Consider the following 21,283-nt stretch of genomic DNA (forward strand, 5'->3'; position numbering starts at 1 on the left):
TAGGGCCCTGGAGGCGCAGGTGAGGGAGCTCCAGGAGGAGGTTAGCAGGCTGAGGGGAATCAGGGAGGCAGAGGAAGAAATTGACAGCTATTTTCTTTCCCTGCAGGGTTGTACAACCAAGGAGGATGCACCTCAAGATAAGCCCTCCACTGCTAAGTGGCAGACGGTGACCTCCTGTGCCAGGGCTGCTCGAGACACGGCAGCACCAGTTCCTACAGTCCGGCTGGAGAACAGGTACAAAGCTCTGGCAGCCCTGGAGGAGAAAGACGGAGAGGACGAAACCGGGGAGGAGGCAACTCCACACACACCGCGTGCCATGCAAGCTGAAGGAGGCAAGAAAGCCAGGAGGAAGAAGCGTCGCGTGATCGTCATTGGTGACTCCATCCTGAGAGGTACGGAGGGCCCTATCTGTCACCGGGACCCCTCGGCACGTGAGGTATACTGCCTACCTGGAGCGAGGATTCAGGATGTGAAAGGGATGCTCCAGACCGTAATCCAGCCCACCGATTATTACCCTATGGTCCTAGTCCATGTGGGTACTAACGATGCAGCCAGCCCTGATCGCCTGATGGAGGACTACCACGCTCTGGGGTGCATGCTGAAGGAGATGGGCGCACAGGTGGTTTTCTCTTCTATCCTGCCAGTGAGTGGACGAGGCAGATGGCATGAAACGTGCATCGCGGAGACCAACTGGCGGCTACAGGAATGGTGCTTCGAGGAGGGCTTTGGCTTCCTCAGCCACGACCGGCACATCACGATGAGAGACATGCTGGGATGGGACAGGCTCCACCTTTCCCCTAAAGGTAAGTGTGTGTTCTCTTCTAGGTTGGCGGACCTCCTCCAGCGGGCTTTAAACTAGGCTTGTTAGGGGAAGGGGAAGATGAGGGCAGAGGAAACATCAGACTGCCAGACCAAACAGCACCCACAACTACAGCCCAGCCCAGACTGACGAGCGAAACAATCAAACAGGTAAGAGGGAGGGGCCAGGGTAACGCTGGGACTAGGGGGTCAGTACACACACCCACAGGAGGCCTCAAATGCCTCTACACAAACGCTCGTAGTATGGGCAACAAGCAGGAGGAACTCACCCTCCTGCTGGCTGACACCAGCCCGGACATAGCGGGGATTACAGAAACGTGGTGGGATGAAACGCATGATTCGGCGGTCAATGTCAAGGGCTATAGGCCGTACAGGAGGGACAGGATAGGAAAGAGAGGTGAGGGCAAGGCACTCTATATTAAGGAGGAATACACATCCTTGTCAATTAGCAAGGAGTCAGGGGAGGGGCACTCTGAAGTGCTTTGGGTTAGAGTACAGGGCAGTCGAGGGGAAAGGGACTTAATGGTGGGAGCAGGTCCAAGAAGAGCTTGACCAGGAATTCTTGGGTCAGCTCACAGAGGTAGTGAAGGCTAAGGATGTGATAGTCATGGGGGACCTGAACTTCCCGGACACCTGCTGGGAAGAGCAGTCAGCCAGGTCTGACCGCTCATATAGGTTCTTGGCCAGAGTGCAGGACCTCCATCTAACCCAGGAGGTGCACAGCCCCACCAGGGGGGACGCTTTGTTGGACCTAGTGCTGGCCACAGGTGATGACCTGGTGAGGGGGCTGCAGGTGCTCGACCACCTGGGCGACAGAGATCATCGCCTGCTGGAATTCACGATCCAGCGCAAGGTGGCAAAGGCATGCAGTAAGGCAGTGGCCCTAGATTTTAGGAGGGCAGACTTCAATGAGCTAAGGAGGATAGTTGGAGAAGTGCTGAGGTCCCAGAGGGGAAGGGAGCGAGGTGTCCAAGGAGAGTGGTCGCTCCTTAAGGAGACGATCCTCCAAGCCCAAAGGAAGGTAATCCCAATGAGGATCAAAGGGAGCAGGAGAGCACACAAGCCTCCGTGGCTCACCAAAAGCATCCAGGAATGTCTCCTTGCTAAAAAGGAGGCTTACACCCAACGGAAGGAAGGGGTCATCACCAGGGAGGGCTATTCTGTAGTTGCTCGGGGATGTAGGGGGGTAGTTAGGAAGGCCAAGGCAGAGAGGGAACTGGGGCTAGCTTCCCAGATTAAGGACAATAAGAAGTCCTTTTTTAAATACGTACGGGGTAAAAAGAAAGTCCCGGGTAATGTGGGGCCCTTGCAGGACGCTGTGGGGAACTTGGTCGTCTCACCAGACGGCAAAGATAACGCTTAACGATTTCTTTGCCTCCGTCTTCCTAAGTAGGGACCAGAACAGCCACCTCCCTGCTGGGCCCCCCTCGGGCCCCAGGGAGAGCCACACCTGGGCCACGGGTTAGTGAGGATTTAGTTAGGGAGCTTCTGGAGGGGTTGGACGTATTCAAGTCAGCCGGCCCGGATGATCTCCACCCTAGAGTTCTAAAGGAACTGCCCGAGGTCATTGCAAGTCCCCTGGCACAACTTTACGAGTGCTCGTGGTGCTCTGGTGAGGTACCGGAGGACTGGAAGAAGGCCAATGTGGTCCCCATCTTCAAAAAAGGCAGGAAGGAGGACCCGGGAAACTATAGGCCGGTTAGTGTCACCTCGATCCTAGGCAAGCTGTTCGAGAAAATTATGCTGGCACACATCCAGGAGGGGCCAGCAGGGGACTGCATGCTTAGGGGCAACCAACATGGGTTCATCAGTGGCAGGTCCCGTCAGACCAACCTGGTGGCCTTTTACGATCAGAGCACCAGATCATTAGGTGCAGGGGTAGCAGTGGATATAGTCTTCCTAGACTTCCGGAAGGCTTTTGACACTGTCTCTCACCCTGTTCTCATTAAGAAACTGGGGGGCTGTGGTGTAGACACCCACACAGTCAAATGGGTCGCCAACTGGCTGGTGGTAGTGGAAGGGTCCTTCTCAGCCTGGAAGGACATGGGCAGTGGGGTTCCGCAGGGCTCGATCCTCGGGCCCGCACTGTTCAACATCTTCATCAGCGATTTGGATGAGGGGGTAAAAAGCACCCTATTCAAATTTGCTGATGACACTAAGATGTGGGGGGATGTGGGCACACTGGAAGGATGCAACAGGCTACAATCAGACCTAGACAGGTTACAAGGGTGGGCGGACGAGAACAGGATGGGCTTCAACACAGACAAGTGCAAGGTGATGCACTTCGGGAGGAACAACCAGCACCATACCTACAGGTTGGGGAACTCCCCTCTTGTCAGCACGGAGGTGGAAAGGGATCTGGGAGTCATCACTGACTCCAAGATGAACATGGGCCGGCAGTGTGGGGAGGCAGTCAGGAAGGCCAACCACACCTTGGCATGCATCCACAGATGCATCTCGAGCAGGTCCAAGGAGGTGATCCTCCCCCTCTATGCAGCACTGGTCAGGCCGCAGCTGGAGTATTGCGTCCAGTTCTGGGCGCCACACTTGAAGAGGGATGTCGACAGCATGGAGAGGGTCCAGAGGAGGGCCACTCGTATGATCAGGGGACAGCAGGGCAGGCCCTATGAGGACAGGCTGCGGGACCTGAACCTGTTCAGCCTCCAAAAGAGAAGGCTGAGGGGGGATCTTGTGGCCTGTTATAAAGTAGTCAGGGGGGACCAGCAAGTATTGGGGGAGTCACTGTTCTCCCGAGCACCGCCAGGAGTGACCAGGAATAACGGTCACAAGCTGGCAGAGGGTAGGTTTAGGTTAGATATCAGGAGGCGCTACTTCACGGTCAGGGTGGCTAGGGTCTGGAACCAGCTTCCAAGAGAAGTGGTGCAGGCTCCTACCCTGGGGGTGTTTAAGAGGAGGTTGGATGAACATCTTGCTGGGGTCATTTGACCCCAGTACTCTTTCCTGCCATGGCAGGGGGTCCGACTAGATGATCTGCTCAGGTCTCTTCCGACCCTAGAAACTATGAAGCTATGAATCTCTGGGTATATCTTGTGAACCATTTGTAGGTGTTTGCATCTACAATGCTAATATTACACAGCACCCCATGGCACCCTTAAAAGAATCTCACAGCTCTTGGGGTGAGAATGACTATGCTAAACTGTCGATGAAGGCTCTCTTTTACTAGTAATTCTTCGGTTTTCATCATTCTTGCATGCTTGGCTATTCAGAGGGGCCACTGCACACCTTAGCCTTATATCTGGTGGTTAGGGACTTTTTGGGAGCTGAAATGTATGTTTTAGTCTCTTTGGGTGAGGTAAGCTAGGTTTCTGTCTTCCTGGGCAAGCCCTTTTACTTCTAGACTACTGGGCAAAAAACCATCATCACCAGTGTTCAAGAATGAATGTGGGGTGAACTCAGTTCTACTGCAGTTGGGGTAGTTTGCTTCAGAGAGACATCTCCTCTCTGAGCAATCTGACATGACAGAAGCACCTCACCTAAACTCTGAGGAAAAGCAGGAGTCCAGACACAACACTTTCCTTAGAATTCACACTGGTTACCCACAGACATTTTCCTGCTAAGTACCTAAGTGATTGGGATTACCCTTGGGAGGCAGCTAAATCTTCCCATTCATTGTGTACATGCCTAATCTTGCACTTGGATTACCCTCCATGGGGAAGGTGCTTACATTTTTGATGCTGCTTTCATTAAGAGAAGGTGCCTTAAAGGCCAATTAGAATCTGACCTCTGAGCAATTGAAACATGATGAGCTATGCCTTACCAGTTATCTCCATTTTTGCATATGAGCAAAGTAAAACACAGAAAATGATGTGCTCGAGGCTACCCAGTGAGAACTTTATCCCAGTCACAGTGAAGGCAGTGGTAAGGTTCCTATTCGCTCCAGTGACATAGAAACAGATTCTAACTCAGATTTAGAGCTAGTAACACAAAAGACCTCTCTTGACTCTCTGGCCCAGAGCTTATGTATGACCTCTTAGAACAGGGCGAAAACTTCCTCCAGTAAATAAGGATGTAATAACACAACCTAATGAAGGAAATTTGCAAGATCTTTTTGATAACTTTATACATATTGGTAGTACTTTTCATCTTTGCACCTTTTAAAATTAGCATAGTTTAAAAACAGTTCCTTACTGCTGTTTACAGGAGGACAAGTCTCACAGGGGTTCCCCCAGGCCTTTCCCAAAGAGCAGCAGCATGAAGAACGACTGACTCCAACTCCAATTTCAGTGTTGCAGGATAGGCTTCCATCCCCTCGGGGTCCATATTTCAGGTAACAATTGCCTACACGATTGTCTACAGAAAAAATACATTCCATTATAATTAGTAATTGGCTGGTACATTTGGTTTTTCAACCAGTCTTACTGAAGAAATTTCAGACAATTATATTAATAATTCATCACAACTGGAAGGAAGAGCAAGACAACTATTGTTTTAAATTATTGGCATGATAAAAAAAAATCACGTATATTAATATTCAGGGATATAAAGAGAAATGGTAAGGTGACAGTCATTACAGTTTTGTGACCAGTTTAAAGGGTTTGGATGTCTTCAAAGTCCACTGTGTACTCATGTATGGTACCTTTACTGCTCTCACATACAAAATGAAAACATTCTTACCTTAGTTTTCTATTATTCGGTCCTCTCTTCACTCTCAATAAATAATCAAATCTATTTTTTCTTTCAGTGGAATCTAGGGATGGTCCAGTGTTGTGGCTGGGGACTGCAGGGCATAGCCATCCTGTGTTCTTTTAACTTAGGAGAAACTCTCTAATACTTAGCTATCAGTGTTAAGACCACTGATGAACTGTGTTGAAAGAAGTATTGCAATAAGTTCTTATTCTCTATAAAATGGTTTGTAAGACCAGTGTAACACATGGTCTCTTCTAACCAAACTCCTCCTACTAGCATTCATGTAAAAGTGCTCCAAAAGGCAGGTGCCCGGGGTCCTAAAAATAGACTGCTCAGGGCAGGTGAACTGTAGCCTAGTTACCAACCACTTTAAGAGAAGAAAAACTCCAAATTCAGACCCTGGCTACCTTGCAAATAAAGTCTTGACTGAAGAATAAGTACACTGCTTTCAGCTGCATCCATCCAAGCAAATACTAAGGTGAACAATTTCAGGGTGTTCTGTAGAATGAATGTTCAGTGACACCCCTTGCTTGCTGTATCAAGTAGTGAGGTGTGCCACATGATCAATGGGTGAAATAAAAGAAACAAGTGTCATTAGTGATGAGAATCAATGCAGCGATAGACAAATGGTGAACTACTTGGGGAAAAAGGAGAGTGTAAAAAGCCTGAGTAAAAAATGAAATGGAAAGGAACAGGACACAATAAACTAGGAACAGGATACAAGATATTATGGAGTGGAAAAGATGGAAAAAGAAATGGAGCTGGGATAATATTCCATAGCAGCTTTAAAGACAACATCACTGAGGTTATAAGAGTAAATGACTGGCAATGGAAGTTATGTTAGCAACATCAGAGGGGATGCTAAACTTTATATCAAACTATGTCCCTCAACTGGGTCACAGGGAAAAGATAGAAACTACAGAGAAACTTTCAAAGACCTTACAGGAAAGAAAAAATATAACAATGAGAATGGACACAAATGGATATATTGGAGAAAGACATGAAGCATTTGAGGCAATGTATGAAGGGAATGGGATGGTTAGGATGAAGATACAGGTAGTGGTTGAAGACTCGGATCAATTCATTGCTGATACTCCATTTTAGCAAGCAGAAGAACACCTTGTCATATAAGGGTCATCAGAGCAAGTTAGATCAATTATATCTTGACCAGTCAAAGAAGCAAGAAAAGCCTCAAACAGCAAGGTCATACCAGGAAAGTGGTGAGGAATCAACATGGATTTCTGATTCTGGATACTGTGGTAAGGAAAATAAAGACTGCAGAGAGGAAGATGGATGGAAGAACTGAAGTATGATATCTGAAAGGAAAGAACACTGAAAATTACAGAGAAAAATCACAAGGAGATAAAATCAGAGAAAACAAGCTATACAAATTGAGAATGAATGAAATATCATGAAAAGACTAAGGTTGGGGGCAGTAGGAGAAGGGGGAGAAAAGATAAGGACAGGGAAGCCCAAAAGAAAGAGACATGGTGGTGAATTAAAAAATGAAAAATATGATAAAGAACGAAAAGAAGGTGTCTCAGGAATGGCAGAAAACCAGAGGCAACAACAGTCAGGAAAGATAAAAGTCTTATATAAGAGAATAACAAAAACCTGTCCTGTTGAAAAATCTAAAAATTATGGAAGGAATGTTAAGATACATTAAAGGCAGGAATAGAAGGACCTTAAAGGCAGGTGTGCCTCATAAATGAGGTAAGAAACTTGAGGTATACACAATCAAGTATTTGGGATTTATTGAAGGCAGCTGTGAAGCAAAAGTAACAGACCAACTTAAAACCGGGGAAAGAAAATCAACAGATTTAGGTACCAATGAGTGTATCTACACATGCAAATGCTCCAGTGTGAGTTTACTTTAGAGTAAATTACTCTAAAGTAAACCCACCCTGAGCAGGCATCTACACATGCGGGGAAGAGGGAACAGATTTGCTGCTCATGGCACCTCTTCAGTCCCTGCACTGGCTAATCCAGGGGCTAGCAGGGAGCAAGGGGACCAGGAGACAGCTGTCTCCTGACAGAGGCGGGGACGTAGATTCCTGCTACCGGGAGCTCCCTGCTGCCAGGGAAGGCTCTACCACCAGAGCCCAGACAAGGACAATATCCCTCTGACCTGGCAGCCGGAAAGATTCTTCATAATTCCAGAGTGGGGGCTGTAGATTCCAGAGTAATTCCAGAGTGAGGGCAGGGGCACATTGTCCCCACCCAGAATCTAGTGGCAGAGCCCAACCTGCCAGCAGGCAACTCCTGGGGGCAGCGAGCAATCTCCCACCTCCTGCTGCCCAGTTGCCTGGGAACACATTTGCTCCTGGTCATCCCAGTCCTATGCCATCAACATGTGCTGTACTGTGCACTAATTACTCCCAAGTAAACCTGCTACTTGTAACTACAGGTAGCATATTTATCCTGGATTACAGCAAATTACTGTGCAGTAAGCAGCTGCACACGTAGACGGTGACACTTACTACACAGTAATCAGCTCTAATCTTGAGTACATGGTCTTGTGTAGATGCGCCCTGTATGTGATAAAAAGATAGAAGGGAAGTTGAAGATTAAATTTTACCTGACAGTAGTGAGGCCATTGGAAATTTAGGCAATGTGAAGAAAGGATGAAAGTGTACTTGAGCCAACTGAGATGAAGATGCTTATGTGAATATTGGGTGTTTCACTGGACAGAAAGATAAAGAAATGACAACAGCAAAAAATGATTGGTTCTTGGACTACTGCTGAGCCAGGAAGCTCAGGCTGAAATCACAAAGTCCTTCATGGAAAATCATTAAATATAGTGAGAACAGGGATGGAAATGAAATTTGATGAGGAGAGGAAAAAAAGGAAAGCCAAAACTGAGATGAAAAGATGTATTTGGGAAAGATATCAATAATTTGGGGGTAAGAAAAAATGCAACTGATCAGAATACAAAAGGGATATTGGTGGCTGACTCTACAATTGAGTGGTATTAAAGGCTGAAATGAGACAAATTAAGACAGCATCTGAAATGACATTAACTTACTTTAAGCTAATGTTGTATATTTATGATTGCAGGCCACAAGACAGGCCTGGAGCAGTAGGACTTAACCAAATCTGGTACAAGAGATATGAGAGGTATGTAGGAATGTTGTAATTAATTAATCCATTAATCAGTAAATTGTAAGCTGGGCAATGAGGCATGACTGATCTAAGTATTTCCCATGTATAAAAAGGGTAAAATAGAAACATACTTTGGATTTGTATTTATCCCTGCACTAGCCCCGCTGTCATCAACAGTGATCACTTGGATGATAGTGCGACTAAAGGCTACACAAATAGGCATTTATATACATGCTCCAGAAGTTGGCAGAGGAGGCGCTTTAATTAGAGGGACTTCAAACAGCCACCATTTTTAAGCATGGGGATGCTGATTGGAGTCTGCTTGAGCCCACGGAGCCCTTGATTAAACAAGCCTGCTCTGACTTGCTATAATTACAGAGCATCTGAGCAGTCTTGCTGCTTGTGAATAGGTGCCCTAAGTTTCTACTAGCTGTTTGCTGCATCTAATTCATATTTATTTGATATAGTTTTGACTTACCCACACAACCCACTCCAGTTGGGTTCAGCTGGAAATCTGGTGGACAGTTACATTCGTATCTCCCAGGAGTATTCACACAGAGTCCATTAACACAGTTAATGGGATCAGCACACTCATCAATATCTAAAATAGGAAAGTAAATTTGTTCACTGGATGGAAAAGAGAAAAGTGTATAACTTTAAGAAGAAAGTTCTGTAGGAATGTTTCAAAAGAAAGATAATTCTTATCTTTACCTTAAGTTGAAGAACTACTAACAATTTGTCAAACACTCAAAATAACTTTCTACACTTGCAAATTTAATTAAAAAAAATTGTCCTATCCTTAGATTAGTCATAGAGTATAGAGTCCTACATAATACTTTGTTTAAATGAGGAAATAAAGCCTAGCCTTAATTGCTTTAGGAAGACTTAGTACATGCTTAGTTCACCAAAAATTTTGGTTAACTCAAGTCTGGATAAGCTTGGGTACACTGTATTTTGTGCTGAATAAATATGTAAACACTAACAGTTCCAAAATGTAAAGGACAAATAATATTACTTATATCTAATCACCTAATTAGGCAGATTCCATCAAAATATTACACTGCAATTTATATAAAAAAATCCATATAAAAATATATCACATGCACACCCATATGTTAGGAGAGCAATAGTAACAGAGGCAATCCAAAATAACTGAACATCCAATGAACAGAATAGGTTCCACTCTAAGTTGAGGTACCAAAGTTGTATAGCATATGACAACGTGTGAGTAGCTCTGCTAGAACAAAATAGATTGTATCTACTGTGCACAATGGGAAGCACTCCACATTAAGCTGTACCAGTAAAACAAGTTAACAGGACAATACTGCCTTCATTTAAAAAGAAAAAGAATAAGCTTTAAAAAAAAGAATGTTTATATAAGAGAGAATTTTATACTGTGTTTTCTGAAGTGCTCCAGATAGGAACACAGTTTGGCCAAGTCTCCTAAAATTAAACTTTAGAAAAAGAGCACATTCTAATTTTTATGCATCATTTCTAGTGTTCTGCATTCTCAGTTTTTACCCATTTTCACTGATAAATTCCCTGATTTTTTTTTTTTAAAGCCATTCAATTTTTACTGGTTTACGCATGTTTTTCAGTTCAAATCCCTGTTAACTGGTATGAGTGGGGCATGGCCCATACCCCATTCGTGCCAGTTAACAGGGACTTGAATTGAAACACGGGTGGTACTGGTAAGCTAAAAGTGCCAGTTACCTGAGACACAGGTTTCCCACTGGACAGGGGCAGGATGAAGGAGGAGCAGTGCCATGTATGTGGAGTGGGGCCAGGTGTGGTCGTGGTGGCCATGCAGGGGCTGAGGAAGGGTGACTGGAGCCGCTGCCTGGGGACATGGGGCTCCCAGCTGTTACCCCAGGTGGGGTGAAACAGGCTAAGGGAATCACTCCTGGGGCAAGTGGGTCCAAGCTGCAGCCTGACAGCTCCAGCTTTGGCCCTGCCCTGGGTGCTGGGAGCCCCATGGGAGTTAAGGGGGGGTAGCAACCTGCTCCTGTCCCGTGTGCAGATCTGGGGCATGTGCCCCCTGGGAAGAACCCAGCACAGTCCCCCAGCCCTCCTGGGGGTGCATGCCCCTAGATCTGTGAGCAGGACAAGAGCTGGCTGCCACCTGCCCCAAGTGCTGGGAAGAGCCCGGTGCCGCCGCTGGCCCCAGCTTGCAGTGGCAGCATGGTGCAGTGAGATCAGGCTGCCAAGCACTGGGAAGAGACCAGTGCCGCCATCAGTCCTAGCCTGCAGTAGCAGCCTGCTCTTGTCCCACACACAGATCCGGGTGCATGGGTCCCCCTGGAAGAGCCCCGCACAGCTTCCCAGCCTGCAACCCTCCTGGGGGGTATGTAGCAGCAAGAGCTGTGCCCCGCAGCCCCGCACCCACTGACAGCTCCCCCCACTTTGCTCCCTGCTGCAGCCCCGGGAGTGACCAATGGTCTGTGCCGTGCCCCTCCCCTTCCCTAATTCTAGCCTTACTCTCTTCTTCCCTCACTGCCTATTTTTCCCCAGTTTAAACCAACTTTTTTTTTCCCCTTTCTTCCTTTTTTCTTCCTGATTTCAACTGCTTTTTATGTTTCAAAGATAAACCCTGAAAAATTCCTAGATTTTTTTTTTTTTAAATGAAAGCCAAGAATGCAGAACACTAATTCATCTCATGCTGTCACCTACACTTATAATGGTCTCTTCCCGCATAATAGAATGGAACAAAGCTAATTAGCTCATTTGCAGCAGCACACTAAGGAAGGCAGTGTAAGTTTGGAAGCCAGTGTACATAGAGGAATTTCAGCATAATGCTACTTGAACTATTAAGTTAGCATTCTAGACACTGCTGTCTCCTTTTGAAGAAGGCTCCTCCTTCAAAAACTCTCCTTAAAACTCACTTCAGTCCTTCATCATTTATGTCTATCTTTCATCATGTATTCCTACTCTTAAATGAATATTGAAAATGTATTTTGGAGGTTCTCTTTATCAAATAAAATCCTCAAGAACCTCGTTTAATTCTATATTTGCAAAACACCATATACATTTCTGGATTGATGCTATATTAGCATTTATTAATGGAGATTTGCTCATGCCATGCAATGATTAGATACAAGCACTGAATAGAAGAATTAAACAATCCAGCACAAAACTAAAGTCCACTTTTAGATCTCTTCTGTGAATCTTTATAATAAAGTTACTCAGGGCATGCCTACATGAGATGCTTACTGCACAGTAGCCTAATAACACTGCACTGTAGCATGCCAGTCAAAAACCTTGCTAATACACTATTACACAGTGTTATTAGGATATTGTACAGTAAACATCACAAAAAACTGCACACTGGCACTACTGTGCAGCAACTATAGATATTGCATATTTAGCACTTCATTAAGCAAGTACTAAACTAAATGCGCAGTAGCTACTGCGCATTAATGAATGCGTAGACACACCCTTGTGTCTTAACTAATTTTATATGAACACTTAAGAACTATCACCATATAGTCACAGAAAAATATTCCATTTGGAAGGGATTTGTATGATGATGAAGGAATAACTGTAAACTTTAAATCTAAATGAAAGCAAAGGGGATTATTTTTCTTAATATTTACCTAAATATTTTTCTTTGAGCTAGAAGCTTTAAATATTTCATAGTTACGAAGTGTTAGTGACAGCTTAAAAGCTACTAAACTGGGTTTATTATTTACATGTAGCCAGGATATGGAAAAAATAGATAATGTGATAAAATTCTACATTTCTTTTACATAATTCTGGATAGATTAGAACAACATTTCTTATAGTGCTGCATTTGCACTCCTAGAGATGTGCAGCAAACTTGTAAAGTGTACATAAGAGGAAAAAATGGGAAAGGACAAGGGAAAGGAAAAGTATAAGTGGAAGAAAAAGAAAAGGAGAATAACTTCATAATATATCTTAGGTTGTTAGAGAGGTTACATTTCAATTGCAGTGATGCAAAGGGTATCTTTATTACCCACACCTCAAAATCATGGGACTATACAGCATTATAACAAACTTAAAAAGAAGTATGTTGAGAACACTGAATTAGGCTATACCTGTACAGTTTCCTCCTGTTCTATCCAGTTCATAGCCATCATCACAGATGCAATGAAACATTCCTGGTAAGTTATTACAGGTGCCAAATACACATATATTTTGAAAAGAGCATTCGTCAATATCTGAAGAAAGATAGCCAGAGCAAAAAGTTATATTTCATCTTCACAGAAGTGTTAAGAATAAAGGTACTTTAAAAACACATTTAATACTGAAAAGTCAGAAGCCATATCTCTATACAATAATTATTCCTGTGCAGAGTTAAACTTAGGAATTTGTGAGGAATAGCTTTAATGAAAATCTATCAGTTATTCCCCATTATATTTGTCATGAGTAATCTTCAGATATAGATGGATTATTTAGCAAGTAAACCTGAGGTTAAAAAAAAGAATCTTCAGGATCCCAAATTAAAACAAAATACCTGTAAAAGATTTTCTAGAACTTCTAACCAGGAGCCGCCTGCTTCTGATGGCTGGGAGGCAAAAACTGCAGTTTTCATTATGCCACAGTTTTTGCCTCTCATCTGGTCAGCAGCAAGTGGCAGGGCCACAAGGGACCCTCCACCAACCAGCAGCGGGAGGCAAAAACTGTGGCATATTTAAAACCACATTTTTTCATCTCCCTGCCAGTTGGGGGTGAGAGGCAAAGCCCCTCTGTCAATATTAGATTAAATTGGAATAGCATTTATACATTAATGTTCATATCATTCTAGGAAGATTTACTATGTTTAAACTTGAAGTTATTGTCTCCTACGGATAAAGGCCCAAGGGAACAGCTCCCAGAAAGAGAAGAATTCTGAGATTTTGCTGTTGCTTCTACCTATGAGAGATGGGGATACCTGAAGTTTCATCATCCCAAGCTCTCCTTTTGTATGCTCCTGTTCCCTGCCCCTAGTAAGGAGTTAACTGAAACCTAGGAAATGGCTCAGGATAGTCTAACCTAAGCTATGGTGAGAGTTCTGTAAGTCTGCACTGGATCCACTTAAATGCTTAGTATATGAAATGTCATGAAGTTCAGGCATACAGTGCCTCTACCCAATGCTATTAACACTGCAACCTACCACTTAAATCTAGCCCTGTGTCTTGTCTTCCTTCATTTGGATGACCTTCCTATCATTCACAAACAAAAAAGTGTTCTGTCCTATGTGCAGTTTTACATTTCTGTAGGTGTCAGTGGCTGCACTCTCAATTCAGGTTTCCTTTCTCTCTTCTTTGCTTTCATGTATACTTGCCTGTAAAGCAAAATTCCTTTCTGCTTAAAGATTTAAAAAGAAAATTCTAGTAGTCTAAAAGAACAAATCCATGTGTTTTCCTTTAGTGGAAAGAACTGTGTAAGAGAAGTGTCATAAAAGCAATGAGACCTATGAATCAGGTGAACTATATATTGTCACAACATTTCATCTTCCAGAAGATACTGACTGCATCTTGAATAACATGTGGTATGAGCTCTTTGAGGGTGATATGGATTGCTAATTTAAAGCATGGTCCTAGAAATACCTGAAATTTCCATAGTATAGGGCTTGAGCATGTAAACATAGCAAGTCATAGTAAGAAACTCTTCAAATAGAAATTATGATTAGTTTGTTTTTTAACAAGTAGTGGGGATGTCCCTGCAAGGCACTGACTGTCCCTAGGATGTCTCTCAGCAGCTTGCAGGACTGGGCTTGCACTCTACTTTGCAGGTATTTAAACAAAGTTGTTTTATCTGAGAAACTAAATTGCTGATTACCATCTCTTAAAATAATGTAAGGATGTAAGTATACTCTGAACCCTGTACAATAATACTTCCAGCTTCTCAGACTAGGCAGTTTCCAGAACTCAGAACAGGAAAGAAAAAAAAAAGGCAGCCTTATTGGTTATTTTTTAAAGCTGCTGTATTGAATTTAATTTTGATCTTTGCTAAATCAAAAACAATCTGTAAATGATCTAATATGTCTGAAAGCTATCCTTTCTCATATGGAACATTTTTTCCATCTGCCTATTTACAAACTACAAGAAAGAGAGGGGAGAGGAGGGGAGGGAAGGGAAGGAGAGGAACCGACTTCTTAAATTCTTTTCACCCAAACAGAGCTAATGTTTCTCCTTTCCTTAGGGTACATACAAGCATTACATTTAGACTGATTGAACCACAGTTAGGTTGATCTCAGTGCCTGTGTGTGCAGGTGTTCATAGGGCTTAAGCCTCCTGAAAAATAACACACCCAATCTAAATTAGTTCACATCAGGAGATGAACTATGTTTAGATCAGCCTGGGTTAACCCAGCTAATGAAGATCTGCACATGTTCACAGATCTGGGGCTGGGCAAGCCCAGCCACTCGTCTCAGCCTTGCGGATGTGCTGTTTTAACCCTCCTAACTGCCCCCTCCCCCAACCTGGATCTGCTACTACCCAGATAAAATACTATTTCATCCAAAATTTGCAATTTTTCATTAAATGACATCAGGAAAGTCAAATGTTGCCTTGCTGTCCTGGAAGTTAGAATTTTTTGGTTTTCAAAATAGACGCATGGTTTTTGAAGTTTGCGCAATTTGAGATTTTGTTTGACCATTAGTGAACAGCTGAACAGCTGTTAGTGAACAGCTAAAGATCCGAAATGAAAAATTCTCTAATGAGTCACTGATAATATCCTGGTAACACAATGGCTCTTATGAGTGGACTTTCAGGGCCAGTTTCTCAGAAGCTTCCATAATTTTGCTAAAATTAGACGCTATGTATGTATGTGCATATGGAGATTTGTATGTATTAAATTAAGCGTGCACTTTTAGAGACGGCTTTTCAAAATGTTTTCTTTTATATCTAGGGGTCAACCAAACTTGAGGAGGTAGAAGGCTGATTTCACAGGCAGATCACAGGGCTGGCTGCCATTTTTGCTGGTTTATTATGGCACGGCCACCCCATTATGCCTCTTATTGGCCAAGGGGCCCCAATTGTTGAAAAAGGCTGCCTGTCATATGGCCCCGCCCCTCAGTGCTAATTGGCCTAAATGACTTTCCATCATGCAGCCCCACCCCACACTGGTTGGCGGATAGAGGCAGGGCTGCATGACAGGCAGCCCTCAGCCAATCAGTGGCAAGGGCAGGGAGGCAGCCATCTTGCCTGCTCCCCTTTGTGCTGGTAACCACTCTCTCCCCTTCCCCTCTGGTGGGCTGCACAGTCGGAAGGATTGCTGGCTCCCACGGAGGAGCCGGCATTTTATTTTTATTACATTTCTTTCTTACTTGCAGATATCATGGACAACACCTGTTTTCATGATTTCTGCAAAATCTGAGAAATCATGATTTGAGTAGTTTCCTATTTATATCTCACCTTTCTTTGCCTTTGCTTTCCTAAAAGGATACAGGGGTTTTCACAGGGAAATCAGACTAGAACAAGAGTTTTTAAATACTACAAGGGATAGAATCACAACTGAACAAAGAACATGATAATTCAAGTAACATCTTAGATAACAGAATATATATAAACTGAGAAAGACGTAAAAACATTGAGAGAGACATTTTAAGGATTGTTGTAAATCTGATAAAACTAGCAGCAATCTGCCTCGTTCAAATTTCCTGTACATATTTAATAAACAGACTGATGTTCAATGAAGCTTATATTTCCTGTATACACACACACACAATAAGTGCAGAGATCAACGTAGTATTCTCTACAGACCATTTACTGAGTGAGAAAAATGGGAAATGGTTAAAGAAAAACTTATTGAGCCAGACTTCTGCCCTGGGATTCTTGGCCGAAGGCCAGGAAAACTTCATAGGACATGAAAGCTACCTTCATTATAATTCATACTGCAAAATAATCCTTGCTTGAAGAAATGACTTTTATATGTGAAGCATGTGCTTCCAGGTTGGGTCCTTCCAGCACTTCTCGTGGTTTCCTTTATAGCAGCCAATCCAAACTCAGAAAATGAGGTTGAAGTACTGGTAAATTACCTTGGCATGATTTGCTGTCTGAAGCTGGAGTGAATCCCATCTCACACTCGCAACGGTAGGCACCAGGGACATTGAGGCACTGTCCATTCTCACACAGATTAACATTTTCTGCACACTCATCAACATCTGTGCAAGAAAAGAATGTATCATTAAACATGACTAGGTATTTTAGCACTTATATAGTTTTATTCTTCCTATTTCATCATTCAAATAAATGGAATAATACTGCTGAATATTTTCACAGGTTAAGGAAGTACAGGTTGGATGAATGGGCTTTAAGGTAGATAGAAAACTGCCTGCAGCATCAGGCTCAGGCTCAGAGGGTAATAATAATGTCCTGTTGGCAGCTGGTATCAAGTGGATTGGCCCAGAGGTCAGTCCTGGGGCTGGTTTTCAGTGTCTTCATCAACAACCTGGAAGATGGCATAGAGTGCACCCTCAGCAGGTTTGCAGATGACACCAAGCTGAGTGGAGTAGTAGATATGCTGGAGGATAAGGGATAGGATTCAGAATGACGTAGACAAGTGGGAGGACTGGGCTAAAAGAAATCTCATGAGATTCAACAAGAACAAGTGCAAGGTCCTCTATCTAAAACAGAACAATCTCTGCATCATTACAGGCTGGAGGCTGACTGGCTGAGCAGCAGTTCTGCATAAAATGACCTAGGAATAACAGTGGCCAAGAAGGCTAACGGCATACTGGGCTGCATCAGTAGAAATGTTGCCAGTAGGTCAAGGTGGTGGTGTAGGGATGGTGAGACCATATCTGGAGTACTATGTTCAGTTTTGGGTCTCCCACATCCTACAGAAAGGATGTGGAGAAATTAGAAAAAGTCCAGCAGAGGGCAACAAAAAAGGTGAGGGGGCTGGGGGCTGGGGTACATGACTTATGAGGAAAGACTGAGGGAGCTGGGCTTATTTAGTCTAGAAAAGAGAAGACTGAGAGGGGATTTAATAGCAGCCTGAAGGGGGTTTCGAAAGAGGATGGAGCTTGACTATTCTTAGTGGTGGCAGATAACGGAACAAGGAGCAACTGCCTCAAGCTGCAGCAAGGAAAGTTTAGGTTAGATATCAGGAACAATTTCCTCACTAGGAGGGTAGTAAAACACAGGAACAGGTTACTCAGAAAGGCTGTGGACTCTCCATCCTTGGAGGTTTGTAACACCCAGATAGGCAAAGCTTTGGCTTGGATGATATAGTTAGGGATGGTCCTGCTTTGAGAAGGGAGTTGGACTAGATGACCTCTTGAGGTCCCTTCTAACCCTCATTTCTATAACTGTATGATTACTATGATATATTGAATTAAAGCAGGTTACATCATCCACTGAAGGACTGAATGGGTTAAAATAATTTAGGAAAGGAAAACAGTAACAACTACTTCTGACATCTATCTTTTAGTTCTGCTGAGAATCCATGCCCTTATATTTTCACCACCAGATTTTATAGTGTGAAATTTTGAACTGATTCATCTTCCAAATCCATTATTAGTTGCTCCTGTGAATTAAGTAGATTTATGTATGAAGTAAAAAAAAGATATTTAAATATATTGCTATTTTTTTGGAATAAAACTCTTCCAGAGGCAAATTTTCAAAATTGAAGCTGTATTAAAGAGAATGAAAATTATATTTTCACATTTTCAGCATTATTAATTATGTGAGAACATAAGACTTTTTTTGCATATACAAATTAAGCCCCACTTGGTTTCATAGGAGTTAATTCTATCCATGCATGGATGGATCCATGACACACACATCCATGCATCCCATCACTGCACATTTTTTAAAGCTTTCTTTGAACAATTGTCCCATAAGATTTTACTGTTTTGATAGCATCATTTACATTTATAAACATTTCATATATATAGGACTGTTGTTCAACAGTGCAGTCATCATAAACACTATCACAACATTAACTGGGACTCAGATTTTCCAGCCTAAGTAAACAACTATTAAAATGTGGTTAGCTCTCAAGCTGCTGAAACTGTACATCAAAATGTGCAAGAGTATAGATGCAAACAGATGTTCCTTCAAGTCTGCATTATGGATGCAGCTGGTGATAAAAGCTATACATAATCTCATGAATGCTTATACAATTTCACAATAATTGCCAACCCTTCATATTATTTTGTATGAAAAAACTTCAGTCTTAAAATAAGAAACTATAAGGCGATGTAAATGTAAAGGAAAAGGAGATATTATTTTTCAACTGAACCATCCTTATAAAAAATATAAGTATATTAATGACTAAATACTGTCCTAACTGGCACCATGAGGGAAAAATAACTGTTGTCCTCTTGCAATCTCTGCTACAGGAATCTTGCCAGCAAGGACAAGACTTGAAATGGGGAGCTGGAACTGCATGCTCTTGGCTAGAGAGTTTGCTGTTGACAGCAGCATATGCACAGGCTGTCTGGAGCGGAAAGCAGAAGGAAGGGGCAGACAAGAGTCCTACCCAGTAAATTGGCCCACTGGGGATGTGGTAGACAAGTCAAAATATGAGACAGGCATCTGCTAGCATATTGCCTGAGCTCTCTGGAGGCACCGACTTGCATTTCAGATGGAAGAGGTTTCTACAGTTTCTTTACACCTTTTCTCTTGTCCTTTGAATTTAGACTTAATTTTACAAAGTTTCTTAGTAATAGAAGCAATCGGTAGAAATGTTAGTCTTACCAAAAAGCTCACATGTCGCTTACCAGAACAAGTGAATCCATCTCCTGTGAACCCTTCAGCACAGGCACAGCGATATGATCCAGGCGTGTTCACACACTGAGCATTCACACTACACTGGTGGGTTCCATTTGAACATTCATCAAGATCTGCACCCCAAAAGAAAACAAAGAAATGAGAAAAGCTAAGACTATATATGCAGTAGGTAGTTTACTGTCCTACACTTAATCTGCATCAGCTGATACAAAATAAAAAATACAAGGAAGACTTATGTCCCTGAAGAAATGTTAAATTCTAGTAGAGGACATCTGGTTATATGCAGCTGATTTCATCTTAACATTTCCTTTTAAAAATATATTGTGTGCATCTGAATGAAATGGTTGCATACACTAAATAATGGAACTTAAAAAGAATCATTATTCTAAATAACTTTTATTTTAGTAGTACCTTGTTAAAGAAGTTGGAATCAAAATAATTTTAGAAAAAGGAAGACAACTGTTGTTTTAAATTACTGGCATGAGAAAAAAAATCATGCATATTAATATTCAGGGACATAAAGAGAAATGGTAAGGTGAAGGTCATTACAGTTTTGTGACCAGTTTAAAGGGTTTGGATGCCTTCAAAGTCGACCATGTACTCAGGTATAGTACCTTTACTGCTCTCACATACAAACGAAAGCATTCTTACCTTAGTTTTCTATTATTAGCTCCTCTCTTTACTCTCAATAAATAATCAAATCTATTTTTTCTGTCAGTGGAATTTAGGGATGGTCGAGTGTTGTGTGGTTGGGGATTACAGGGCATAGTCATCCTGTGTTCTTTTAACTTAGGAGAAACTCTCTAATAATTAGCTATCACCATTAAGACCACTGATGAATTATCAAAAGAAGTATTGCAATACGTTCTTATTCTCTATAAAATCGTTTGTAAGACCAGTGTAACACATGGTTTCTTCTAACCAAACTCCTACTGCTGGCTTTCATGTGGTTAATAAGGCTTTTTATATGACGGAAAACATATCCAAATGGCCTAATTCAACACATACAAGATTTTGTTCTTTTATATAAAACAAGATCTAGTTTTGTACAAAACAAATCTCAGGTGGTTTGCAAAGAAGGTTAGGTGTCATTATCCCTATTCTACAGAAGGGGAAACAGAGGCACAAGGAAGTAAAGCAGCTGACCAAGGACCACCCAGCAACTATTGACATAACAAGAATAGAATCTAGGTCTTCTGGGGCACCTATACACATGCCTGAGACCTGCTCTGATGCATGCTAATTAGCAAATGGCAGAGCAGACTAAATTAATCTTAATTAATCAAGTTTGGAGCCAATTAGCATACTCCAGCAACCTTGGCAGCAGGGGTGTTTTAACTAAAGCTCATTGAACGAGTTTTAGTTAAAGTGCCCCACCACCATTTTGAAGCATGGGACACTGAACACACGAGACACCGTGTGCGCTTTAATTAGAGAAGCTCCAGAAAGCTGCTTTAATTCAAGTGCTCCCCACCCCCACTGTGGAGCATGTGTAAAGATGTCCCAGATGCACTGAACTCTACTAAAGTGCTATTCTGTTAGAATATGTTGCCTATACACACTGCAGAATATTTACAAGTATATTATTAAATAACAGAAATGAACTGGAGCTGTTAAAACAATGAAAACCAAGTCTGTGATGAATTCTCCATTTAACTGTTCATTAATTTCCTTAGCAATTCATAAAATTCAGTAATATGCTATGGTCTCTTAGGGTTAAACAGCAAAGTTCTACTGGATTCTGTAGGGACCAGGATATTTTAAATCTTATTAAAGTGATATTTTTAGTTTCCTTTCCCTTACAAACGTTGATCCATTAATCGCTGCTACAGAATCACACAAAGCATTTTGTTCCTTCCACTTTGTTATTTAATGAACTTTACATTTTGCATAGAAGATTTACACAGATGATTTGGAAAAAAATATTTAATTCAATTTCCACTCCCACTGATTGAATTTAGCTTAAAAATGCTGGACATACATCAAAAGATGTCTATAGTAAAGTGATACATTTCCTTTCAAAATTAGAGGCC

The 21,283-nt window shown here is 42.5% G+C and overlaps 1 protein-coding gene across 2 annotated transcripts in view; it reads right to left on the reverse strand.

Moving 5' to 3' along the window:
• FBN2 (fibrillin 2) overlaps positions 1–21,283 on the reverse strand; it is a 302,703-nt gene that overhangs the window by 68,772 nt on the left and 212,648 nt on the right. For both annotated transcript variants that reach the window (XM_090038496.1, XM_090038495.1), the window contains exons 33-37: positions 19,241–19,363; positions 16,550–16,675; positions 12,624–12,746; positions 9,047–9,169; positions 4,969–5,130 (exon numbers count right to left, since the gene is read on the reverse strand). In XM_090038496.1, coding sequence (XP_089894622.1) covers positions 4,969–5,130; positions 9,047–9,169; positions 12,624–12,746; positions 16,550–16,675; positions 19,241–19,363 — 657 coding nt within the window. The remainder of the gene's footprint in view (positions 1–4,968; positions 5,131–9,046; positions 9,170–12,623; positions 12,747–16,549; positions 16,676–19,240; positions 19,364–21,283) is intronic.

Source organism: Crocodylus siamensis, chromosome 3 (genome assembly GCF_052110815.1).
Source record: "Crocodylus siamensis isolate JL-2025a chromosome 3, ASM5211081v1, whole genome shotgun sequence".
In the NCBI taxonomy this organism is placed as follows: domain Eukaryota; kingdom Metazoa; phylum Chordata; order Crocodylia; family Crocodylidae; genus Crocodylus; species Crocodylus siamensis.